The sequence below is a fragment of the Atractosteus spatula genome, chromosome 15, assembly GCF_055471065.1.
Source record: "Atractosteus spatula isolate fAtrSpa1 chromosome 15, fAtrSpa1.hap1, whole genome shotgun sequence".
Lineage (NCBI taxonomy): Eukaryota > Metazoa > Chordata > Actinopteri > Semionotiformes > Lepisosteidae > Atractosteus > Atractosteus spatula.
Window position 1 is genome coordinate 10,882,086 of NC_142720.1, and position 24,451 is coordinate 10,906,536.

Below are 24,451 nucleotides of genomic sequence, written 5' to 3' on the forward strand. Positions count from 1 at the left end.
TTTTTTCCTCACCTTCGCTAAAATATTTAAAAACCAAGACTGTGTCCTCCTATCCTCTCATAAGTAGTAACATATTCCGCAACACCTGTGTTTCAGTATTTATATATAAATCCTGAGTTTTTCCTGGTGTAAAAGCACTGAGGCTTTGTTTTAGCAGAATTTGAGAAATGTCCCAGGAGGCTAAACATGCCACCAAGCATTCAGTCATCGCACTGTTGACTTCCTATAATTCATTCTGGCATTCGGAGGTCAGAACATGGAAAATAAATATCAATGTATGCTTTTAAGACGTAGCATTGAGGAAAATTAACTTATGTTTTTATATGACTATTCTACGTGGTTATACCACTTTGTGATGTTTGGTTTGCTTATCTGCCACACTTGGTGATATCATACACTGTAGTGGCAGGACGTCTACAGTGTTGTGGATGTGCAATTAGATTGTTCAGTGTGCCTGTTCACACTGTTGTCTGGATAGAAATATCACCTGCTTTTTCATAGGTATAAACATCATTCCCATTTAGAGCATATTGAAATTTGTCTCGTCCTTAAGAAATGCAAATTCTTACGCACCCAATGATGTTTTTCTTCCTAATACATTTTTTAGTATCTCTCCAGACTGTGCTCAGTAACTTATACATTTTTTGAGAAAATGTATGCATATTCCTATGCATTAGATTCAATTTACTTTTTTCCTAGACCATGTGTACTTTGTATTTTACCATCATAAAGCACAAGGGTGGTAGTGCAGTTAAATTGCTTAAAGTATTAAAAATTGTATCTCATCTCTTAAATAAATTTAAGTGCTTTGATGCTAGCTAGATACTAAAGTTTTCCCTATGTAAATTAAAACAAAGCAGGACTTTTTTTTTCATTGTGGTTTAGTTATAGATCTGTATATTTATTAAATTTAATGTTGTATGCACTTTCAACCTTTTCAGTGTTTAGAAAGTTGCCTCAGTTGCAATTTTGACTTTGGTAAAGTAAACCACTTTAAAACTTTGGTCTCCCCTGTTTTCAAGTTCAAGCTTTTTCTCGGTTGGCTTGAGCAAATTAATACCTTCTTTTTTTATCTTCATTTACAAGCTAATGCCATCTTGGCAGTATGTTTCTTCCTGCTTGAAGACTGAACCTAAATTCATTGTGGGGCAAAAAATAATTACAAAGGAAAATTGCCACTGACGCTACTTGTGAAAAGCTGGGAATTTTAATAATAGAAGAATAGGAATGCTTTGTGCTGGAAGAAGAAATTGCAAAGAATGAATCCCAAAGAAGTAAAGCTCATAGAAAGTAAGCAGAGCTTTGCAGGTTTTAAGGCATGTGGGAATACGTAGATAAGAACGTGAATAAACTCAGGTACCCAAAAGAATTTATAGTGCCATGGTTATTAAATAAGATTTTGCAAAATACTGCCTCCATATTAAGCACAAGAAGAAGTATTTGTTTCAGTGTAGCAAGTGTATGACCCTGGCAGTTGGGGAAAAAGAAGACAAAATCAAAATAGTGCAAAATAGTTTTGTCATTTATCTTTCTGTAACTCTATAAATAGTTATCCATATCAGCAACCTAGAACCTAAATGAAGAAAGGCGATTAATAAATGCACCTTCCCACACAATGTGCTGCTTGGAATTCAGAGGAGCTGAGGTGAGAGATAGATGAGGTATTAACGGTGATATTTCACAGCCGCGAAACACCGGACAGTAGCAGATGTTGCACAGCTCAGGCTGGGACACTTAAATGAAAACTTCACAGTTAAAAGGTCCAAGGGGCACATGGAGAAATGTGGTTTGAAATATTGTACTGGGCACCATCATTTGTGCATCACTTAGTAGCAGCTTTTTTTAGTTACTCGGCAGTGATCTACTGCTACACAGAGGATTGTAAATGAGGGGGGAAAGACTTTAAAGAACCTGTCACCAGTTCAATATATTACAAGTGGGACATCAGCATTAAAGGATAATTTACATCTGTGTTTAGGGGCCATTTGTCCCTAAGAACTGCAGAGCATTGGCCCAGAAAAGCTAAGAAATGTGAGATGCCTACAAAGGAAAAGAAATAAGGAATGAAGGCAGTGCTAAAATCTGGATTTTGCGTGCCTCATGTTTTAAAACCCAATTGATCTTTTGTCGTTGTCACAGAAATTGTGTTCTTTCATTAAGCATAATTAAAAGCTTAATAATTGGATCAAAATTAGAATGCAGCAAAACCATGTGTCCTGCTTTGACCACATGCATGGCATCTGTAATTCTGAAAGTAAGTTTGTTTTAATATAACATTATAATTATGATCTTATAATATAATATAACACTGTAAACCAAATAACACTGCCCCTACCCCAAGTCCCCCAACCATCAGTGGTGGTTGCACTTTTAGTTTCTTCCAATGGAGAAGTAGTTAGACAGCTAAGCTAAATGTACCAATACTAATTGTACCACTCTGTACCCCACTGACCACACTAGTCTTACCTTGCATGGACCTGAGACAGTTACATATAAATAATATAATGGAAGAAATGGATCCAATGAAAGCTAGAGGAGAAGGAATGGAGAATCGTAATGCAGAGCATGGCAGATCCATTTCTGTCGCTGCAAGCTTCCTGTGCTTTTGTATACAGGGCTTCAGCTTGCAGAGGGTATTTAAGTTTATCATTTGGTTATTAGGATTTTGGAGGCAGAACTGTTGCCTGGGATTTTATACAGCCTGTAATAAAATCATAGAAATAGTGGATTCCCATGCCTGTCCCTGGATTCAAACAGCCCTCCAGAGTGACCCATAGGCATGTATGGCAGAATGGAGACGTAAGTATAAAAAGAAAAGGATCCAGGAAGCTAATATTGTGATTGCAATGTCCTCAGACAAGTAAGGATCATTTTCATTAAAAATATCTGCTAGAATGTGGACCTCTTTATTACTCCAAATTGAATGAGAGAAAGGAGAATTAGCTGTAAGGAACTCATGATTAAGGGAAATAGGGGAATGGGCATGCTGTGATTCATCTTAATGAATCAAATTTTCATTAATTACAATGTCTAAGAGGTATTCCAGAATAAAGACAAATCCTTTCATAATATATAAAGAGAATTGCATTTGCGTTAAAGTGCAATGTAACACATTTCTGCTCCCGAAATGGCTTTGCTGGATTAATGAACACATATCGGTGCACTCACACTTGAGATATCCAAAAGCAGTTGGGAATCAGTTTTAATTCCCAGTAATATGAGTGCATAAATAGCTAGACTGCATCTGGGCCATTCGTTTCCCGGAGACTGGAGGCTTGTATTGTATGTTATTAATTTATTTTTGGATTTGGGAAGCTCCTGTTTATGGCGTGAGGGAGCCAAAGTTGAAAGTTTCTGAGTTTGTCCTAAGTTCACAGTCACATGGCTTGCCAAAACCAGAAAAAGATTCTGCAGTATTGTTAACAGTATTCCCTGCACTTCTACTGTGATGAATGAATACATATTCCACTAGAAGTCATGTGAATGGTCTCCAGCCCCTGAATATTAGCATGGGGATAATGATACAATGTTTCTTTATGGATCTGGAGGACAGTTGTAATCATTTTGAAGATAAACTGTTGCCTCAGTAAACATTGCTTTTCTCCATCTAATTTCTTCAGTAGTGTGAATCAAGTACATGAGGTGCTAGTTGGGCTGACTTTTTATGCGCTACTTGTTGGTTCTGTAAACAGATTTCTTCATTCCACAAGTTTTGTCAGTGTTCTGTATCCAAATTGAAGTGTTTTGTTTGTTTTGTAAGCTGAATGAGATCAAGGCAAGAAATGTGTTATTATGGATAAGAATAGCATAGTGTGGCCCCGGCAACCTGCAGAATTTGCTCAGTTCTTGGGCTAGATTTATTTGACAGTGCACTACTATGCAAAAGGAAACAAAATCCATTTTCCAAAGAGCTTCATGCTGTCCGTGAGAGTTGAACCAAGGTGTACTTTTATGATCTTTGGATGTGAGCCAGAGAGCCTAGAGTTGTTTTACATAATAGATCAGTCTAGAGAATCAATAGTGATGGGAGAGTGTGGTGATGCTTTTAGAGGCAGGATCCCAGGAGCAGAACCAAGGGGCTCAGCACTACACCTAATGCAGTACTGGGACTGTATGCTGGAGGGAGGTGAGGACTTAACAGTCAGGCTCTCAGTTGGAGTTGCTGTAGGCAAGATGGCGCACCGGTAGGGTGTTGTGGGAACACACAGCGTGAAATGCCAAGGCAAATTACATAGCTTGCGTTTTTAAAATCTATTTTCAGACAAACCTTACATAGATTCATGTATGTGCAGTGCTGTACAAATGCTTTAGTTCCTTTTGGTGGAACATGGAGTGTGAAAGTTATTGTGCTTTTTATAGTTTTAATTGAATGTATATATACTGTATAGTGTATGAATATACATTCTACAGACAGTTTGAGTTTGTATTCCAAAATTCTAATGTTTTAAAAATTATTGTAATAATTTTGCTTTATACGATTATTCTTTTTATCTGATATAGATATTAATATAATACATTATATGCTCTTTGCTATATGCAGTAGCTTGCAGTTAACATACAGATTAAGAAATGAAAATAAATGTACAACTTTTATGCTCTAGATTCATGCCAAAAATAGTCACCTCACTTTAGTACACAATTCCTGTATGTGCTGTAATATGTTTCAGGAGATGAGAGACCATGTGTCATTCATGCAGGTATGCTGCCACAAGGATCATGTTTGCCCTCTTTGCAAAATAGTTTGATGGATGACCTGCTTCTTCAGGCTGCTTTAGAACACAATACAGGGTTCCTACGCAATTCTGGATATCTGAATTGTTGATGAACCGCATAAGTTCATAACTGTTAATGAAGCACATGTTACCTGTGGGACAGATCGGTAGAGACGGTCTTGTGTCTTATAATGAGTTTTGATTAAGCCATGCGAAGTCTCACCAGAAAATTGGTTAACATATTTAATTTTTTTTTCTGATGCTAACAAGGGACTGTTCCTGACCTGAGATTTAATGTTTTTAGCTCTGATTTTGTAGTTTTAGGAACAAATCCAAGATATTTGTGAAAGTGACATAAAAAAGAAAACATGATCAAAATATAACATTTTTACCTCTTCCACATTTAGATGATGGGTTTGAATTCCTCTGTGCTTGAAAGTATTTTACATTTTAATAGCAGTAGCATATTTATGGGTATGGGGTCAGAGTATGACTTATCCTATAGCAACAAGGCATCATTGCTACAGATGCATAACCCCAGCACCACTCTGTATTTAGATTTCCTGTCTATCTACCCTTTATCCAATTCAATTCAGTGCCTGGAATGAATGGTAAAATATCAAAAATACAAATCTTATATTATTAACTTGTTTCTCGCAAGGCTGTTGTGCTATATGTAAAAATCAGTTAATCAAATTAGTTGTCTAATACTGTAGCACAAGTTCTCTGAAGAAAATATTGCTCAAAAAAAGTCTGTCTTAAAAGTTATACATGAAGAATTGTTTCCCTGTTGTTTTTTTTCTGTATGCTGTCTACAGATTAATAGAAATGCAATGATTGTTTTTGCTAGCACTGAATATGCTTGCTAGGTTATAGTTGAGAGGAATTTCCTGCTGGAGATCTGAGCACGAAACCGGAAAAAAAAATACTCTGCAATGTAGTATTATATATTTATATCCACCTCTGTGTTTTATCTGTTATCTTTGTTAAGACATCTTCATAGATCATGTTGCTTTAAAGATTAGCTGGCACAACCTGAAATTGTGTCCTTTTCCTTTTCGTCTGTTTCTCTATTAATTTTAAACAACTTTCTTCGAATGATCTTCATAGGTATTTATCTGTCTGATAAGATGCCTTATGAATCTGTGCTGTGGCAGTATTTTCGCATTCCGCTTGCAGGATTTCGTGCTCCACTCCTGAAGCTTGTCAGACATACTATTAGGTTACAGTGAGGTTGATGACAAATTGCAATCATTACTTCTCTGGTGGTACAGTAAATGCAAAGTGTTGAATTTCATTGTAGTGTAAAACACTGCTGCTTCATTGTTTAAATGCTATCCGGCATTGCAGTAAATTCACCTAGAGAGCATCATTCCCTTTATTTCTGCAAATACAAGGAAAAAGTGTTTTTGTTTGTATTAAATAGATAATTCTTCCCCTATGTACTGTAGTACTTTCACGCACATGTTTATTTATGTGTGTGATTCTATTAAAATAATATTTTTTCTTTCTCATCATATTGTATTGCACTGAAGAAAGCATGTTCACTTTGATCTGTCTGATATTAACATTCCCATACTTCAGTGTATGTTAAAGTATAAACACCAGAAAAAGCTTTATTCAGAGTCGTTCATTAGGGTGGTTGTTTCTGGTGTCTTTTATAGAAGGTGACCGTGCTTTAGGTTTGGCTACAAACGTCCTTGAGAGGTAATTAAACCAATTACTTTATCTTATTGTGTGCAGAGTATAATTAGAGCAAAATCTCACAGAACAAGGAGCAAGGAACATCTGTCCCTGAAATCCCATTACATTTTTTTAATTTGGTTAACAGTAATTATTTGTTTCACACAGGGTCTCATCCATAATTTTGAATGTACTGTACCACCCCTGAAATTTCACAAAATACCGTCTAGATCTTAAACAATATTGTGCAGCTTTTCCACACGTGACCTTCTTTTTTACTCCATTTTTCACATAGCCACACTATTTTGTTGTCACAAATTTGATTGGAGTTTGGAAGAGTTTAAAAATAGAGATAATGAGTGCTAGAGGAAAAGAATACAATTAAAATAATTGCTTTTTCTGTGTCGATGTACATGCCATGCGCTCGTATTAAGTGTTTTAGCTGAATATTATGTGTGAAGTGTACATAGATGTTTAGCAAACACCAAGGCCATTTTCCGACCCAGATTTCCACATCACTGAGTTGATCTTTCTGACATTTCAGCAGGATTTCTTTTTTAATGAGTGTGTTTAGATGCCAAGGTAACTGTCACTCAAATAATGTAACTAGTCAATGACTGTCTGGCTTTGCTGTCAGAGGAGATGTAAAACACATGGACATAATGTCTTTTCTTGTTATAGTTATGTAACTGCGCAAACAAAAATGCATGTTAAAAAGTCTGCGTAATAGAACTGTTAACCATAAGAGGAGTAGGTGAATTAAATGGAGAAGGTTATTACATTGTCATAGATCGTTCAGATTTTAATTGTGGTGTGCTCATTTTGTTTATAATAAACTGTGGCTGAGGTTTTATTGAACCTTAGCTCCCAGAATGTTATTGTGCTTTATTTGATTTTTTACTCTACTTTGAGATACAGTAGTGAGAACATTTACTCTCTAAGTTATGTACAGTATTTGTCAACATTATTTGAAATCTTTATTCCCTGCATTTGTGCCTACTTTGTGCAACTCCATGTTTTTTTTTCTCCAAACTGTGCGTCATATGGCAGACATCTCCTAGCAGGCAGTGTCTTTCAGACAGTCGCATAAAATATTGAGTGTTTCTCAGATAGTTAGTTGCACACATCTAACTGCATGACAAAGTGCCACATGTCTGCGAAGTAAGTAGACAGCATGGGATTCACACCTGTGCTTCATTATTATGGCTTCAGATTAGGTTTCTCCACATCTCTAGTGTGGTTTATATGAATTTACTTAGCTGTGAATAATGGAAGGATGCTATTAATAAACACATAAGCCTTTTCAGAAAAGGGTTATCTTATAACTGTTGCAGTGTGCAGTGGTAATAATATCAATTTAATTTTGTTAACGTTTTTATTTTGGGAGTCATGCTTTTCAGTTTGGAAAGCCAACAGATCTCAGGCATTTTCAACAAGGAATGTTACTGTGTGTTTTTAATAAATGTCTGTAGCCCCATAAATACTACGCAAAACTGCAGTGTTTACAACAGTTTCTGAGTAATCAACAGTTGTGTTTTATTAGGATTATGTATCCACCCGATTTAGGATCCCCAACTGTGTCTTTGCCTCTGTTTGCAGCAATAGCCCCTGGCGCTGTCCCACAGGGGCAGAGTAAGTCAAGGCACGCAAGCTCCTCCAACTGCCCCTCTTATTGAGCAAGCACCGTGGAAGTGGCAGGGGGCACTGTTTCTCTGTGGGCCTGATGGAGCCCTGGCCAAATAATGCTTTCTGTCCCTAACCCCAGCAGCAGTGAGCCAGATGAATGCTGCTTCTAGTGTAATCCCAGAATCCCAGTTGCTGTCAGCTAGTTACATGACGCAAGTTTGAACTTGAGACGCCATAGAACCCAACCTGGGTTCAGAGTGAGCACTTTTATGGGTTGGGTCTCTTGGTAGCCCCGTATTTTAACTGCTCTCCAAATATTGGACTTGGGCAAAATCATCATCTTTAAGTCGGCCACTCTGAACTTTCTGAGGACTGTAGGAAAGTCTTAGTCATACTTTTGTGTCTATCAAGCATCTATTGCTGTTGTTTTTCAATACTGTTTCACACTGCTGTTGAAATCAATCTTTATCCATTTGCTGTACTTCATTCCATTCAAGATGATTGATGGACTTGTATTTCTGATGGGGCTTTTTTTTCAAACCAGTTGTTGCTTTGTAGATCTGTAATTATACTTTGAAAAGAGCTGGCTGTAATCTCATGAAAAGCTTGCTGCTGCCCTTTGAATTTTTAAAATTTTTAAACCTTCCACATAAACCTTATAGGATGAATGCGGTTAATGAGTGTTTTGAGTGTTTTGTGTCATGCTTCATAATGTGAAAAACATTTCACTTATAAAGAATTCAGAGAATGTAATCAATGCCTTAATACAGACTGTTTCTGTTTTGTCTGTAAATGTGCATTTTCCTGAATAAAGACAAAGGACAAGGTCATTCAAGTTTCAGTCTTAAAAGCAAAAGCTGAAGAAAATTATCTTGGAATCCTACTGAGAAAAAAAAAGAGAGAAAGCAGAAGTGTTACATTTTTAATGTACCACTCCAAGCAAGGTACAGGAAAGGCTACAGTTACTCTACTCTGACTATTCAGAAGATTAAACTTTTGTTACAGTTTGTATAGTTACTACCACAGCTGTTCTAAAGCTGAGATATGATTTTGTTTCTGAACATATCTAGACACTCTTTAAAATCTATAGATGGAGAACTATTAATAGTTCTTCCCTTTCCCTTTCTCCTTGTTAAAAAGGTAACAGATTTTGTAAGCATGAATAATACATTAATATCTGAACTAGTGAGCCAGACTAGTTTTAACTTTGATTAAATAATTATTAGGGATTTCAAATTATTTATTGCTCATTGAGAACCACTTAGCGTATCAAAAAAAAAAGTCATTCTAGAATAAAGGGAGGAGTTATAGGTTATGTGAGCAATGCGCCAGTGTGTTTAAAATGTGGTCTATAAAAAGAATTAAATTACATTGAACATGACACCTGTAACCATACAATGTAGCCATGATAGTTAATAAGAAGGTTAACTAGGATCTTTGAGTATGCGATATTTATGATGCATCTATAAAAAGGAGCATTGCTACCTTTGGGAGTCTATGGTAAAAAACAATAGAATTAAAGAGATTTGGCACCCTTTCTTATTTTTGGTAGTTTGATACTGTTATTGCTTACAGTGTCTTTCTGTATAGATTCATAATGAACATCAGCTTGTCGAGAAGTGAGAGGAATCCATTCAGCCCATAAGCTCAATAGATCTATTTCTTTATAGCCTCAAAGCCAGTACTGAGAAATAACCCCCAAAGTAGAAAATCCACAGCAGATACCTATAATAGACTGGAATTGAACCCAGGAACCCAGAGTTGTGAGATAGTGGTGCTGACCTCCATTCTAATATATTCCCCTTAAGTAGAGGTCTTTGTTAGCTCTGTTAGATTTCTTCTTTATGACAATCCTGACAGTGAGACAACAAGAGAGAATAAAACTAAGTTACAGGCATACAGTATACTGCATAAAGATAGAAAAATATGCTTTCTGGTGATAGATATTACACTAATTTCGAAGATAAATATAAAGAAATCTTGGGATCTGTTTTGCAGCAGTAGGTCAAACTTATCAATTGGTTATATATTTATGGTGACTGATGGGTAGGTTTAAAGAACACGGCAACCGTAGTGAGGGAAAAGTACTGTAGCCTGATATACACAAGGTCAGAAACAGTTGTTAATGATGTTAAAACTGTTTAAAACGATTTAAAGAAAGGTTATTCTGCATTGCTGCTACCACAGGTGTTTTTTTTTCCTGGTCGCCAGTGGAATCCTGCAATTTTAGATTTGATTGATAACCAGCTCATAGCAGGGTGTCAGCCTTTGGAGACGAGTAATTTGGATTTCTATCTTTCTGCCTTCTTGTGCAAGATGTACTATCAATCAACTGGGTCTTCGCTTTAACAAAGTGAAATTAAATCCTTATGAGGTAGGGCTCCCAATGTAGTAACTTCACAAAATATATTGATGTTGTTTCTTTGAGAATTATGACTTCAAAATTATATACTGTCTGTATATTTTATACTTAACAAAATCCCTAAATTATGATAGTTCCTTTGCTTGAAGCCACTTAGGCAAAGTTATCTTTGTAAAGAGAAAATGTAAGGGGATTCAATAAGAAATACAAATAAAAAACCCTTTATATTAATTTGATAATATCACCTGGTAGAAAATTTCCCCTTAATTATAGTGATGCAAATATTTTGGAAAGGCTTTATCAACATTTAAGAGGGTTAAAGCCCTTGTCTAGTTTTAGTTCAGTGTGCACATAAAACAACAAAAACTGAAAATTGTAATGTGACAATTAAGCCACTTACTATAATTTAGGGGACATAATGATCCTATACCAGATAGAATAAAATGAGAAACATCTGTTCATTATTTTGGCTTCATGATGAAAAATACTAAGAGTTTCAAGTGCTATTCCCCCACCATAGCTGCTATGTTCTAAAAATAATGTGCCAAATCCAGCCTTTATGAAGATATAATTAATTGATGTGATTTAACTTACTGCTGCACATCTCTATTATTATCTAAACAGACCTTGTGATTTTTTGTTGTTGTTTTGTTGCACTGTATTTCCTCATGTCACTCACAGGAACTTTATTTTACTACCGAAAAAGCTTCTAACTTAGCAGCTATTAAGAAGACAGCAAAAGAGAAAATGAATTGCTAAATTGTTGTAATTGGTTTACAGGAAAACTTTAACCAAGTTCTCTGTTTTTGCATTTTTGGTAACTGCCTGTAACAGTTACAATATGGCATGTTGCAATAGATCCTTAATGTTCTGGTCTCATTTAAAGCTCCTTAGAGTTTTTGAATGATCTGAATTTCTGAAACCTCTGGTCATGCAGTGAACGAAGAGATAAACTTACACTTGTGTTCTATATTGCTTTGTTTTAGTGGATGGCTGCATACACCGAGCTGCTGGTCCCTGCCTGTTTGATGAGTGCCAAACCCTGAATGGCTGTGATACTGGACAAGCCAAAATCACCAGTGGCTATGATCTGCCTGCAAAGTGTGAGTACAAAAGAAAATTGGTTTGTGTCCTATAATTCAAGGATTTATTTTTGTTCAGCTGACCCTGTTAACCACTACCGTCCCGTCTTCAGTGTTTAATGGCCCAGTACAAGGTAGGTCCTCTCCAGTCTCTGATGGCACTGGTCTTCTGCCTTACTGTGCGAACTGTTATCTGTAAGGATGGGATTTCTATGATTAATTATTGAATTCAGAATCGTGTTGATTTTGGTCAATGAAATTTCACTTGGGGGCTGCACTTTCCAGTCCCATGTTTTGTCAATGTGTGACTAATCATGGGCGATGTGTTTTTATAACCGTAAGGGACGGTAGGCCTGTCATATTAAATGTCTTTGTTGTGAAGTAAAAAGTCCTGACTTGCGTACTTAGAAAATCATCCATATGATTCTAGTTAGCCGATTAAAACGAAAAGTAAATGAAGAATGTACTGAAGACGCACAATTTCCAGATAGCTTAACGGCCAGTGACAATTAATCAACACTGTGGTAACATAAGAAATACAAATCCTGTTTCTTTTGACTGTAATAGAATTCAGTGTTAAAGCACAGCTGCAATTATTATGTTCCCTTTCAGTTTACTGATGAAGGGGAGACAAATCCTCGAAAGCCTATTATCACCCGATACACGTTCTGAATTTCTTTAGAAACACCTCAGTGTGTCCAATAAAAAAAATATCAAAATAGGATAATCCAGTAGTAACAATGTCCTCGGTACAATTCGACTTATCAGTTTGTAGTGCGTATATTTGTGCGCATTTGCGGTGTGTGTTTGCCCCAGCAAGAATAAAGCTAATGATATATCTCGGTCTCTGTTTGCTAGCTGAGTGCTATTGGGTGTTCATCTACAGTCAGCCATGGCCTCTCTTGCAATTGCTCAAGAGTCATTACAAGTGATGGGACTGTGTATACAGGTGCTGGTCAGCAGGAGTGGAGTGGGGTAATTACCAGTAATGCACCTGTCACTTTGGAGTTCTGTTTGAAATGCCCTTCCAGGAAAAGCTGGAAAAACAGAATTATCAATGCCTTTTTTTCCATCCAGGTTTGGAATAGTGCTTGATACCCCCGTATATAAGTTTGTGTGCATACATCACATAAAGTAACAGGTGGCCACTCATAAATCTTCTCTAGCTTCATGCTGGAGGAGAAATGTTCGTAGAGTTCTCTAAAACTAGATTCTTACTATAAATTACTAGATTCTTATAAAACTAGCAGTTACTATACGTGATTTACTTTGTTTTATGGCAAGCAATTTTGTGTTGTAAATACTGTAGGTTTTACATTATTATGCATTGAAATTGTCAATCATCAAATAACGTACTTTGGGTGATAACGATAGGGAGGGTGGCTAAAGTTATTACCACATTAATATTTTAACATGCCAAGATCAGATACATTTTCTTTTTTAATGTATATAATATTATTAGAATGTCACTAAGTGCTAAAGCTGTTGAATTATTGATCCCGGGCTTCTCAAAAGATGATGGGACTTAGGAGATTTCTCCAATCCTGTCTCTTCTTTATTCCCAAACATCGAAGTGGTATCTAAAATAGATTATACTGTTCATTGTGTTTGGTAGACTGCTTGATGCATGGTTAGATGTCTTATGCCTTACAGTAATGTGACAGTTTAATAGACCATAATGTCATCTGTTGATAGGGATGCAATTAAACTGAAACAGATGAGGTGCTGTTTTTTTTTTGTTTTGCAAATATCAAATTCCCTAAGAGAGAATGTTTCAAAGCAGTGAGGTATGTTGATTGGAAAGTCGGTTTCGTGTTTTGATTTTGATGTCTTGCAACTAGGGAAAAAAAAGTGTATCTTTGAATTATTACACACAGATTTGCACAAAAAGCCTTTGACACAAAGCTTTGCCTGTCAGTGCTGTCGGTGATCTTGTTGTTGTTGATGCTATTGCTATTAAACATTAACAACTCTGCTGCTTTCTTGAAAAAGTGTGGGTTGAGCCAAAAATAATTTAAAAATTGTCTGAATTCTGAGAAACTGTTTCATGTCTTGCATTATCTTTCTTTCGTGAATGTTGCTTGTGTTTTAACTTGGAAAGTGAATTATTTTTTCTTTCTCACAGTTGGATGGTAGTCTTTGACTGCTTACACTTTGCACCCATTGTAATCAATCCAATTTTAAGAAACTGGATAAAGAACACCCTTCATTAAAAAAAACAAACATTTCGTGCTCACTTTCCATATACACTTATCTGCCAAGTGTGTATCTTCTAGTTCTTATGCATAGTCATCTGTACAGGAGGAAACAGGGATGGTATATTTTTAATATATTTTTTTGTTAAAAATATCCTGTTTTAATTTGATCATGTAGACCACTGCTTAACCAGAATCCCCCTTTTAATTGTAAAATTCACTTACACTGCACAATAGCATCTTTATCAGTGTCTGGAAAAAATGCTTTTTAAAAGTAATCTATTACAATTACAAGTGCATTTTTCAATGAAAAAAATGGTGGGGAAAATTGCTTTTAAGAAGTAACATAAAAAATTAAGGTGCTCTCATCCTTTAAGTCTCATTATCTATTGTATGTCAAAAGGGAACAGTTTACTTTTTTAAGATTGGGAATGGGATTTTTTTTCTCTCAGTGATAATGGGTACAAATGCATCTTGCCAAGAGGCAGTCTAATATGGAATTATGAAACACACATCCTTCATTTTGTTAATCCATCATTTTACGAAGAAGCCAGTGATATAAATTTCTGTTTCTTTTTGGCTGTCAGATGAAAGTCATTTTAGAATTATTGAGGTAGCTTCTGTTTATTATTTTTTGTCTCTGCTATTCCTTTTTACTTTTTGAACAAAGAGGTCCATTCTCAGATTTCTGGAGGTATTACATACAGAACCTTTATGATGGTATTCATAATTTTTTTTCATCTTTATGTTTCAGCATTGTTAAGATACAGTCTCAGATATATTCCTTAAGCATGTCTGTTATTATGTTCTGGCGATCTGCTTTTCAAATAGCCTTTAGAATTTGTACTATTTCTGTTTTACCAGTGATGTTTTTTTCGTCAATGTCAGTGTGTGTGTGTGAAGCAAAATCAGTTTTAACAGACAACAGTCTGGATGTGCTGTCATTTTTCTTTTTTCTTTTCCAATTCCATTAGAGATTATGGAATTCCCAGCAGCAGATTTTTGGTAAACCTTATACAGTCACTTAATAGATGTTAGGGATAGGGATGTTTAAGGGCCTTCTGTAGATATGTTCTTTACTAGTATGTAGTCAGTTGCCTTTCAGGGAATGTGTATGCAGGCAATAAAGGTTATCCCCCTTTACTGTAAATGTTGAAGTAATGCAGATGGTGGGGAAAAAAAGACATTAGAAAAAAATAGCATTGAAGAGTAGTGGTATGATACAGTACATCTTCATTTGTCTCATTTCACTGCTATTAATTTAAGGAAAAACATTGTCTATTGCAGAAATGTGAATTCCCATGTCAGTATCTTTAAACTAGAAACTGAAGTGCGTCTTAACTCTGTTGCATTAGCAGAACACGTCTGTGTTGTATTGCCAGATAACTTCAGCATCTCTTGCACAATATCTGTTTATTGTCCTAGTCAAGTATTATTTTGTGGGATTTACCATCTGTTTTTTTTCCATTCATTAAGAAATCCTGCTGAATCAACACAAGCAGTAATTAGTACATGTTTAAATGTGCAATGCACAATTCTGTGTTCTTTTATATGCCTAAAACACCCAGGACCCTCATGGAGTGCTACAGTATATAAATAAAATCCCTATTCGTATTGGTATTTTTCTTCCAGACAGTCTTTTGTTCTTTTAATCTGGTTCATCAACACTGTGTGAGAAGATTAACTAGCCAAAATACGCTTTTATAGTTCACAGTTGCTTAAAAATATTTAAAACAAGCAGTAACTTATCTATACACTATCCATTTTCCCATTTACTCACTTTCTGAAACAAAGTTTGCAAAGCTCATCAGTGTTATTTAAAAGATAATACTACAACACCAAGTTAAAAACATGGAAAAGGCAAACCAGACAGATCAGTGAAGGGGAGAGGAGACATTTTTCCAAATATTTGCCGTCTTCCAAATTAACTTCAGCTGTTTCTACAGAGCTCTGTGGCTGTTTTTTTTTTCTCCTGATCTACTCTGAAGCTCAAGCCATTCTTCCCTTCACCTTAGCCAGATGTGCTAACATCCCAAGATGGTGAGAAAGGGATCTTAAAACTTAAATCATCCTAAAACTTCTGTCAGTTACCCAAATATCATTGCTCTGCCCAGGAACAGGAAACAGAGCTCCAATTAAATTATTGGTATAAAACTTGAGAACAACAAATGGATAAACTGAAGTTAATATTGGTCTAAGGAATGCTACAGAAATTATATAACATGGGCATTTTCACAATTCATTTACATTTTGCTTCGCTGGTCTCCCAAACTTTGCCAACATACTATAAAACATCACAGAATCTTTATTCTGGCATTGTAGATGTCACATTCACAGAGACCTTTCTTTTAGGTCTTTTAGGTCTTTTTTTCTTTTTCACTAAGGGATCATAAAACTTCCGGCACTGCTCCGTGTTCTTCACAACACAGCCATGTTGCTTTATGTGTGAGACTACAAGAGACAAATCAGCATGCAGATGTATTTCTAGTGCTGCCTGAATGGATGACAGCATGTCGCCTTTCATGGGATGGGATCAAGTTCTGTTACCTACGAAGAGAGAGCAGTAAACACAAATCTCGCATCCTGTATATTCTAGTGGTAAAATGGGTAGGGTGTTGCAGCTATGGTATATTTTTAAGTACATGCATAAACACATGTTTCAAATGTTTAATAGTTTGCAGTACGTGCAGGAAATTGTGTTATTTCCTTTTCCTGAAAGAGGTAGTTTGGTGAAGGTGTACAGATGGTTGAAAAGGAAAATGTGAGGCCTCAAGCGCCGAAACAGTCTTGACTGTTTCATGAGCAATAAAGAATCCCGATTGAAGTCAGTGTTGCTATGGTTATGCTTGTGATTTTATTTTTTTTTCTGAACTGCCCCACTGAAACAGCTCTCTCCGCACATGCACTATCATGTACAAAAGGATGGCAGGTCCACCCTTGAAAAAGCGACAATATTAATGGCACTGTGCTAAATAACCGATGGTTCATTTATATCAACAAAAAGCATACCTGTACTTTTTCCTTCTCTCTCTATTTGTCAGATCTTGAGCGTACTTTCCCAAACTGTTCTCTGTTGGCTTTTGTAAAATATCTATCTGGCTCTTCTGTAAAGAAAAAGGTTGCCTAAAAAGAAGCTAGAGCCGTGTTACTACATGGTACAGCAATCCAGATCCTCAAGGCAATGCATATGAATCCACAATATGCAGGCTTTTTTTTTTCTTTGAAGCATAGCCTTCCTGTGACTTCTGCGAATGTTGAGTGCTTTTTTTTCATGTCTGCTACGGATATTGCAAGCGAGAAATCGAGGTTGTAAACAATAACGAAAGACAAGGATGAGCTACGAGTCTGGCCAACGACCCACATGGGAGTAGTTAAGTTCTAGCCCTCCTAGTGAAAATGCTCTTTTAAGCAGTTAAAAAGGAAAAAAAAAAGTTCTGGAAGAAGAACTGTTGTAAAACAAAAGCAGTTGTTTTCATTTATTACGTTTGCTTTAGGTTAAAGCTGATGGGTTGGCCTCCATATTGCTTTCCTGAAATAATAACACTGGGGTCTCTGACAGGAAATATTTCAAAATAATTAAAGCAGTATATAATAATGTTTAATTGTGTATGCATACTGGAAAGTGTAGTGTGCTTAGGGATTTCAAGTTTTGATATTATGCAGCACTATAGATGCTAAACTGCAGTTTTAAGATTAAAAGTGGATTTAATATTAAAATCAATGCTTTGTTTCTGTAACAATTGTGTGTTTTCAGGTTAACTGAAAGTATATGTGCTCTTTTAAAGAACTCATAAATATAGAAAACATTTGATGCTCTGACATTCAGTAGATCAAATTTCAAACCAAGGGCAGAAATCTCAACTAAGTTATAGACCCACCACTGCTAAATTTTACACTGTAAAATTATGTATTTTCTGAATGTCTTTCGTCATAAATTGAGAGATGTAGAATGATATCACATGATGCATGTTTAAAAGTTAACTCAGTTTAAAAAAAAATCTTTTAGCTTTTGCTGAAATCAAGTTTTGTTGGGGGTAGGGCTAGTGACTACCTAGACAGTGGCACATCACCAGTAACAACTGGGCATCTCATTACTTTTGCCATCTTTCCTGTGAAAATCTACAGCTGCAGGCACAACATCTCTGTTGTCGGACAGATATATAGATAGGTGCCTGGGGCAAGAACGTCAGTGGCAGCTAAATGTTTGTGCTTTTTCATGAATCTATAAAAACATGCTGTGTGCAAGGACTCGAGAACAAAAACAAAACCCCAAAATAAAACATGTGAGCAAACAAGTGAGTAAACCCAGCCTTTGAATTATGTACAAACACAAAGATGCAGTTCATGCTGTTCTTGTATCAGTCTTCACACAGAGCAGTCCCTGTATTCTCAACATAAAAAAGCATCACGTACCTGTTGTGTTAATCAATTCACTCACTGCAATATAAATAATCCAGCTCAAATAGTATGTTGTCACCTTACGTTTTAACAGCAACCTTGCAGATGTGCGTAATTATGACTGATTCATTTCCATAGTCAGCGCTTTCTGTCTTTTTTCTGTGTTTGAACTACTAAATCAAGGAGTCATGCATATTCTTGTTGTCTCTTTGTTGGTTTTTAAAGAATAGTGGTTTAATGTTTCCCTTATTTCCCATAACCAAGAAATTGATTTCGTAATATAGTCTTTCTTACATATTTAAAAATGTATCCTGTGCTCTATTCCAGCCTGCTTGTTGAAACCTGGAGAAATTCTTTATGATTTATGTTTTGTTGGCATCGATTTGTAAATTATGATGAATGTATAAATTAATCAAATATGCTTTTAAGTTTACAGAAATCTCAATTGGTGTGGAAAAGTGTAAAACAGGAGAAAAAAAAACATTCATTTGGTGATACCACTTGATAAAGTAGCAAACATCTCTATAATTGCTAGGAAATTGGGGTACGAAGCCCAAAGGAAATGTGGATTTTACTTGGAAAAAGTACTGGCACCTAATGGATTAATATTACGTAGCTTATTCCTTTTGGAAGAAAAAAAAGTTTTTACATAAGGCAATACAAAATGACATTTTAAAATGCTGTCATTTTGCAATTTCTTTAATGACAAAAATTATATTCCATAATTTTCCCCATGAGCAGAAAAAGAAATACGACTCTTTATAAAATTGATTGTGCACATCCACACAAATTAAGTGTTTCTAAAAAGGTATGCAGACACATCTGGATTTAATTATTAAAAGCAGTCTGGGAATTATTAAAAAATTACAGCAATTATCCACCTAATATAATGAAAGCTAACTAAATAAAAATAGTATTATGCTATTTAGGCTAGGAAATTGTCTATTTGCCCTCAATTCCTATGTAAATAAAATCTCAAGGTTGCTAAATATCATTGGCTTTACTTTTAGGAGATTGTAAAGGTAGAAGATATATATGTGCGTTTAGAAATGTTTAAGGGTTTGTTTTCATTCAGACAGCCTACAATAAAAAAATACATTTTTCATTTTTATATTCTGAGTGTACAAAACAACTACAAAGAGGAACCTTTGTTGGCACAGATGATAACATTTTATTTTCATGTTTATAGTGGCCTGCGGGAGTAAAATATTCAAAGATTCTGAAGTGTTAACACAGAAAGTGGCTTCATTCTCTGTGCTGTTCAATACAGTATCTTCTCCTCATAATTTAATGTTCAATCTATAAGTGTTCTGGGAAATTTTAGATTGGACCCAACCCAACATCTCCATTAACTTATCTTTTACGATAAAGTCATGAATCAGTCTTTGTATTAATTTTACAAACAGGGTTCCTCTATATAGCTTTCATTACTGAGTGGAAACTGAAGGCTGACATGTTTTTTGAGGTTTTTGACCATGCTTGTTTGTTAAATCTGCTTAAAGCTTTTAAATCTGGTTGTGACATTCATGATTTGATGTGATTTTGTTTGTCAAAATGGTCCAAAAAATGTTGTTTAAAATATTAATTCCTTCACTGTTATACTACCATTTTGGGTTTTTTTTTGTACAAGTATAGGGGTTGGTGTAGTTTGATTGATAACTCTCTGATAGGTCCAGCATTTAAGTCTCATTGATGCTGGATGTGCTTAAATAGCTTACAGTATGTGCCAATGCTGGCAATTAATCAACGCTAATTTTCTTTGCTGACTTTTCCAGTATGTTACTTCAGAGATGTTTCCCACGTTAATTATTACCCGCCAGTGAGATAATGTCCCTGTTTTGTTTAATCCTGTTGTACTTTACCTGCTCTGCATTACATTTTTCTTGCCCTTGAGACTTATTCAGTATTCAAGGCAAAAATGTGTTTACACTATAAAACTAGGAAAGCAAAAATAGAATTGTTTCTTATTGTGCAAGTGTCTGCTACACTATGTAAGATACCCTAGCTAAATTTTAACAGTAAAAATTATATGATTTTGTCATATGAAATAAGCTGTAGAATAATAATACTGAAGGCATTTTTGAGGCAGCACTTGTGCTCAACTGTATGAATAGCAACTGGTGCTTTATATTTGGGGTTCAAATAAAAACTCGGAGCAGGCATTAGGATAGCAGTTTGCACTATTTTGAATCGACTGTTGTAGTAGTTTTCTTTGCAGCATGAACTGTTAAGGCCCTGAGGTCTGATTGTGAATGTAAGAATCCCAAAGGGAGTTTTAAGTCTGACAGGAATGAATCCTATGTTTTGACTCTCGGGTTTCTCCTAGAATCACAGATTTAATTTTGTTGACTTCAGTGATGCTTAAAGGGACCGAAGTTCTTAAAAACAAAGTTATTTCCTGTTCTCAAGATTATAAATAAGAAATAACACAACACAGTATTTTCATCTTTCAAACATTCTTATTCTATTAAATTGCAGTTTAAATAAATGTTCATATATATGTGGAACTAACAACTCTGTAATTACACTCTTTATTTTTTTCCTTTCATTTCAACTTTCGATTAGATTTTAAAATGGATTTTGAAATCAGTCACCATGATTTGGTAATTGCTAATTTTTACTTTCATTTTTTTATCAAATGCAGACTAGAACATATCACAGAAGGATAAACAACTCAAAATTGTACTTAAACTTTACAAACAAATTCCTAGTTTTTGTCTGATAATTTTGTTAGTTGTGTAGACTTTTCTTATGTCACTTATTTAAAAACATGTATAAATTATCATTGGTTGATTTTGGTAGTCACTCATTATATTTATATATGTAAATTGAATATGTACAGTAGAGTGTTCTATTTTATGAGTAACTTGTTCATATTTAGAAAGGTTTTAGAAGTGCCCTGCTGATATGAGATCCAGTGCTGCATTCTTGTTTGCCAGCATTAAAAAAAAAAGTTCCTGCAGATGTTGAATAAATATCAGCCAGTCAACATTATGTGTGGGAGGCCAAGCTGATGGATGGACAGAAGCAATTAAACTGTACGTTTCAGACTGCCAAAATCAACGTTTCAGTCTGGGTGCTGTTTTTTAAGCAGATGTAGAGAATCAAATGTTTGCTTTGTGTGACCCCAGTCTTTGCCTTATTCCTGCAAACCCAGATCTGAGAAAACCTTTGAAGTTTAATGAAAAAAAATAGTGTGGAAATACTGTGGACAGAGTGGTTTATGTGTCTTGTCAGTTAAGAGTTTAATAATTTATGTTTTATTTTTCTTATTTTTGTAAGATTCCACTCACTAGAAACTGTTCAACCACAGCATCTTGACGCCTGCATCTTCAGGATTGCCAGATTGGTCAGTGTGTTGTTTGTGGAGGCTGGTCTCAAGCTAAGCACCTTTAAAACGTTAAATTTTAACGTTTAACTTTTTTTTTTTTCCTTTTGTCAGAGGAGCATGAGCACTTCCAGGCTAAAAGATTGAAAGTCCTATAAACGTGCATAATGCAAAGATAACATGAAGAAATGTTAATGCCCCCTAAATCTTGCAAAAAGTTGTATATTAATCATGAGAAGAGAGGTTTTTGATATACTTAATACTATCTTTGACTGTCACTGAGGATTTCCTTAATTTATGCACATTTAATAGCTCTTCCTCCACCTTCTGGCATTTTTGGAAACAGTTGTACTAAGAATATATAGCATGTTCACAATATTATTAACAATAATATCTATCTGATTATTATTATTAGGGCTATTGACTTTAGTAATTAAAAGTCACAATCTTTTGTAGTTGATACAGTGGATGGTAGACTGTTTCCTCCTGTAACTGCTGACAGTTACGAAACTAATTAAATGAAGTTAGAACTTTCGAATTTCTGATTTTCAGATCTTTCCTTAGCAATGTTTGCTTACCTTCTCATATTTCAACTTCCACATAAAACTACTTTTAGTGAACAAAGAGTAATAGTTTATTTTTCCATACCTACCTAATCTCTTGCAACACTTACACACTCTGAGATTTACAGTCCAGCTCCTTTCACAAATCCTAAAAAGCACAGTACACAAGTTAGTGAAGAAAATAAAGTTAGTGAAGGTAAAAAAGCCTCTCTGGGAAAAAAGACCAACTTTAAATGCTAATGAATCTATTATTTCTTTTGGGAGGATGCTCCAGAACTTAGGGGCAGAGAAACAAAAGGCCTTATCACCCACAGTGTAGATGAAGAGTGGGTTCACATACTGTAGCTGCTTCTGGTCTACTGAGAGAGAATCTCATGTTGTGGAGTAAAAGGCTAAAGTCTGCTGGATATGGGGAAGGCAAGTCAAATAGAGCCTTGATATGATTACTTGTGTGTGACCTATTTTAGCTATTCTAGTTACATATTGTAGTTTAAATGTAGTTTAAGAGACTCCTGCAAGTAGGGCATTGTAATGAACAATCCTAGAAAAAACCAAATGCATGAATCAGTGTTTCAGCTACAGGCACAGGAATATAGAATGCTGCCTGGCAACATTTCTCAAATTGAAAAACAGAGCCTCAGCAGTATTCAGCACATGAGGTTCAAAAGTCAATAGGAGATCGACGATCACCCCCAGATTTATTTGGATCGAAACTCAAGCAGAACTGACAAGGCTGAAGTATCAGCTTCATGTTACTGATAAGAATAACTCAATTATCTGTCTAATCACTGTCTCATCACAATTAAGATGCAAATGTCATCCAAGCTTTTATATCATCAGTGCTCTTGGAACACTACCTTGGTATCAGGTTTTGTGTGGACATTCAGTAGATTTGAGTATAATTTGTATAGAAATGGCAGCCTGTTGGCTGCTGCAGCAAATTGTCTCCCACTTCCCTGTTAGGGTAAAAAGCAGTGCTGTTGTAATACTGAGCAGCAGGTATTGTATGTTCATGATCATACAAATCTGTCTTTCATAATTCAACAGACTATAGCTTTTTAGATTGGGTTTTGAAATGTCTTTACATTGAAGTTAACATATTTTAAACCTTTACCAAGCTAAATATTATAAAAATAAAAATGCTTGAAGGCAATTGATATGTTAAAAGCGCAATTTATTTTATTTTGATGATCACTAAAAATGATCAGATCAGCTGCTCCTGTGTTATGAAAGGAGACACTGAGGGTAAACAGCAGGATTATTTTTAAAACACTGTTCTTCGATCATTCTAGAAATTGTGAAGCAATATGGTTACCTGTAATGGACCTACAGTATTTACTTTATTATCTAGCTGTATCTACAGACTTGTAAGAACACATCTGATTTGGGTTAAAAAATAATTGCTTTCCATATGTTTTGAATCAACGAATTCTCATACACAATTGATTTATATACACAAGCCCAAGAATTAATCAAAGATATTATTCAACATAATGTTCTTGCTATCCTGGTTGAGAAAATTCAGCAGGTTTTTTTTATTGTAAAGTAGAAATGCCATGGCATTTTTGTTTTTGTATTTTATGTATCTTATTGCAGAGGATATTTTTTTTTATTGGCTTTTTAAATTTTTTGGAAGTGTGGTAATTTGATATGCTTTTACAAATATTTCTTGCAAACTTCAAAAAGTCAAAAGCTCATCAGTACACATTTTGGTCCATCGCATTTAAAACAGTCAGGCATAAGAGGTCTTTCTAAACCATAACACATTAAATAATAAGATTTATTCATTTAATTGTGAAGTGTAGATAATATTCATATTGTACAGTGATTGGTTCTCCAAACTTTGCTTTTCTTTTTTTCCCATTTTCATCTGATTCTTGCTCTCAATGATTTGTGCAATATCACCTCTATCTTTAGTAGTGGTTTGAGTTATCACAGTACACACTGTTATCCATGTAATATCAGAGAAGTTACAAAATCCCGATTGCTTTGTAATCTAAAACTGAGGTACAATTGAGTTGTAATTCGTTTTTAAGTGTTTTACAATTGAGAACTCAACAGATTGATGGTCCCTTCTTTTGACTGCAATTTTGGACACTTCTAATTCTTGTGACAGCAGAGATAAGAACATAAGAAAGGCTACACAAGAGATGAGGCCATTTGGCCTATGTCCTTTAGTTACTAGTAACTAATCAATCTGAGGATCTCATCCATCGGTTTCTTGAAATAAGCCAGGGTAACAGCTTAGACAGCAAGGCCTGGCAGCTTGTTCCAGGCTCTCTCAGCTCTCCCTCCCTGTAAAAAAAAAAACTGCCTCCTGTTCTTAGTGTTAAATGTTCTTGCCTGGAGTGTCTTCTTGTGTCCTCTGGTTTGTGTTTAACTGCTGATTCTGAAGATGTGTTTGACTTTGTCAATGCCTTTGAGGATTTTGAATACTTGAATCAGGTCCCCCTGTAGTCTTCTCTGTTCCAGCTAAAAATATTCCGTTCTTTTAGCATGTTC

General features: G+C 35.3%; 1 protein-coding gene across 2 annotated transcripts in view; it reads left to right on the top strand.

The window, feature by feature from the left end:
• Positions 1–24,451, top strand: part of macrod2 (mono-ADP ribosylhydrolase 2) — a 605,869-nt gene that overhangs the window by 191,197 nt on the left and 390,221 nt on the right. For both annotated transcript variants that reach the window (XM_088933999.1, XM_088934000.1), the window contains exon 5: positions 11,370–11,486. In XM_088933999.1, the coding sequence (XP_088790125.1) occupies positions 11,370–11,486 (117 nt within the window). The remainder of the gene's footprint in view (positions 1–11,369; positions 11,487–24,451) is intronic.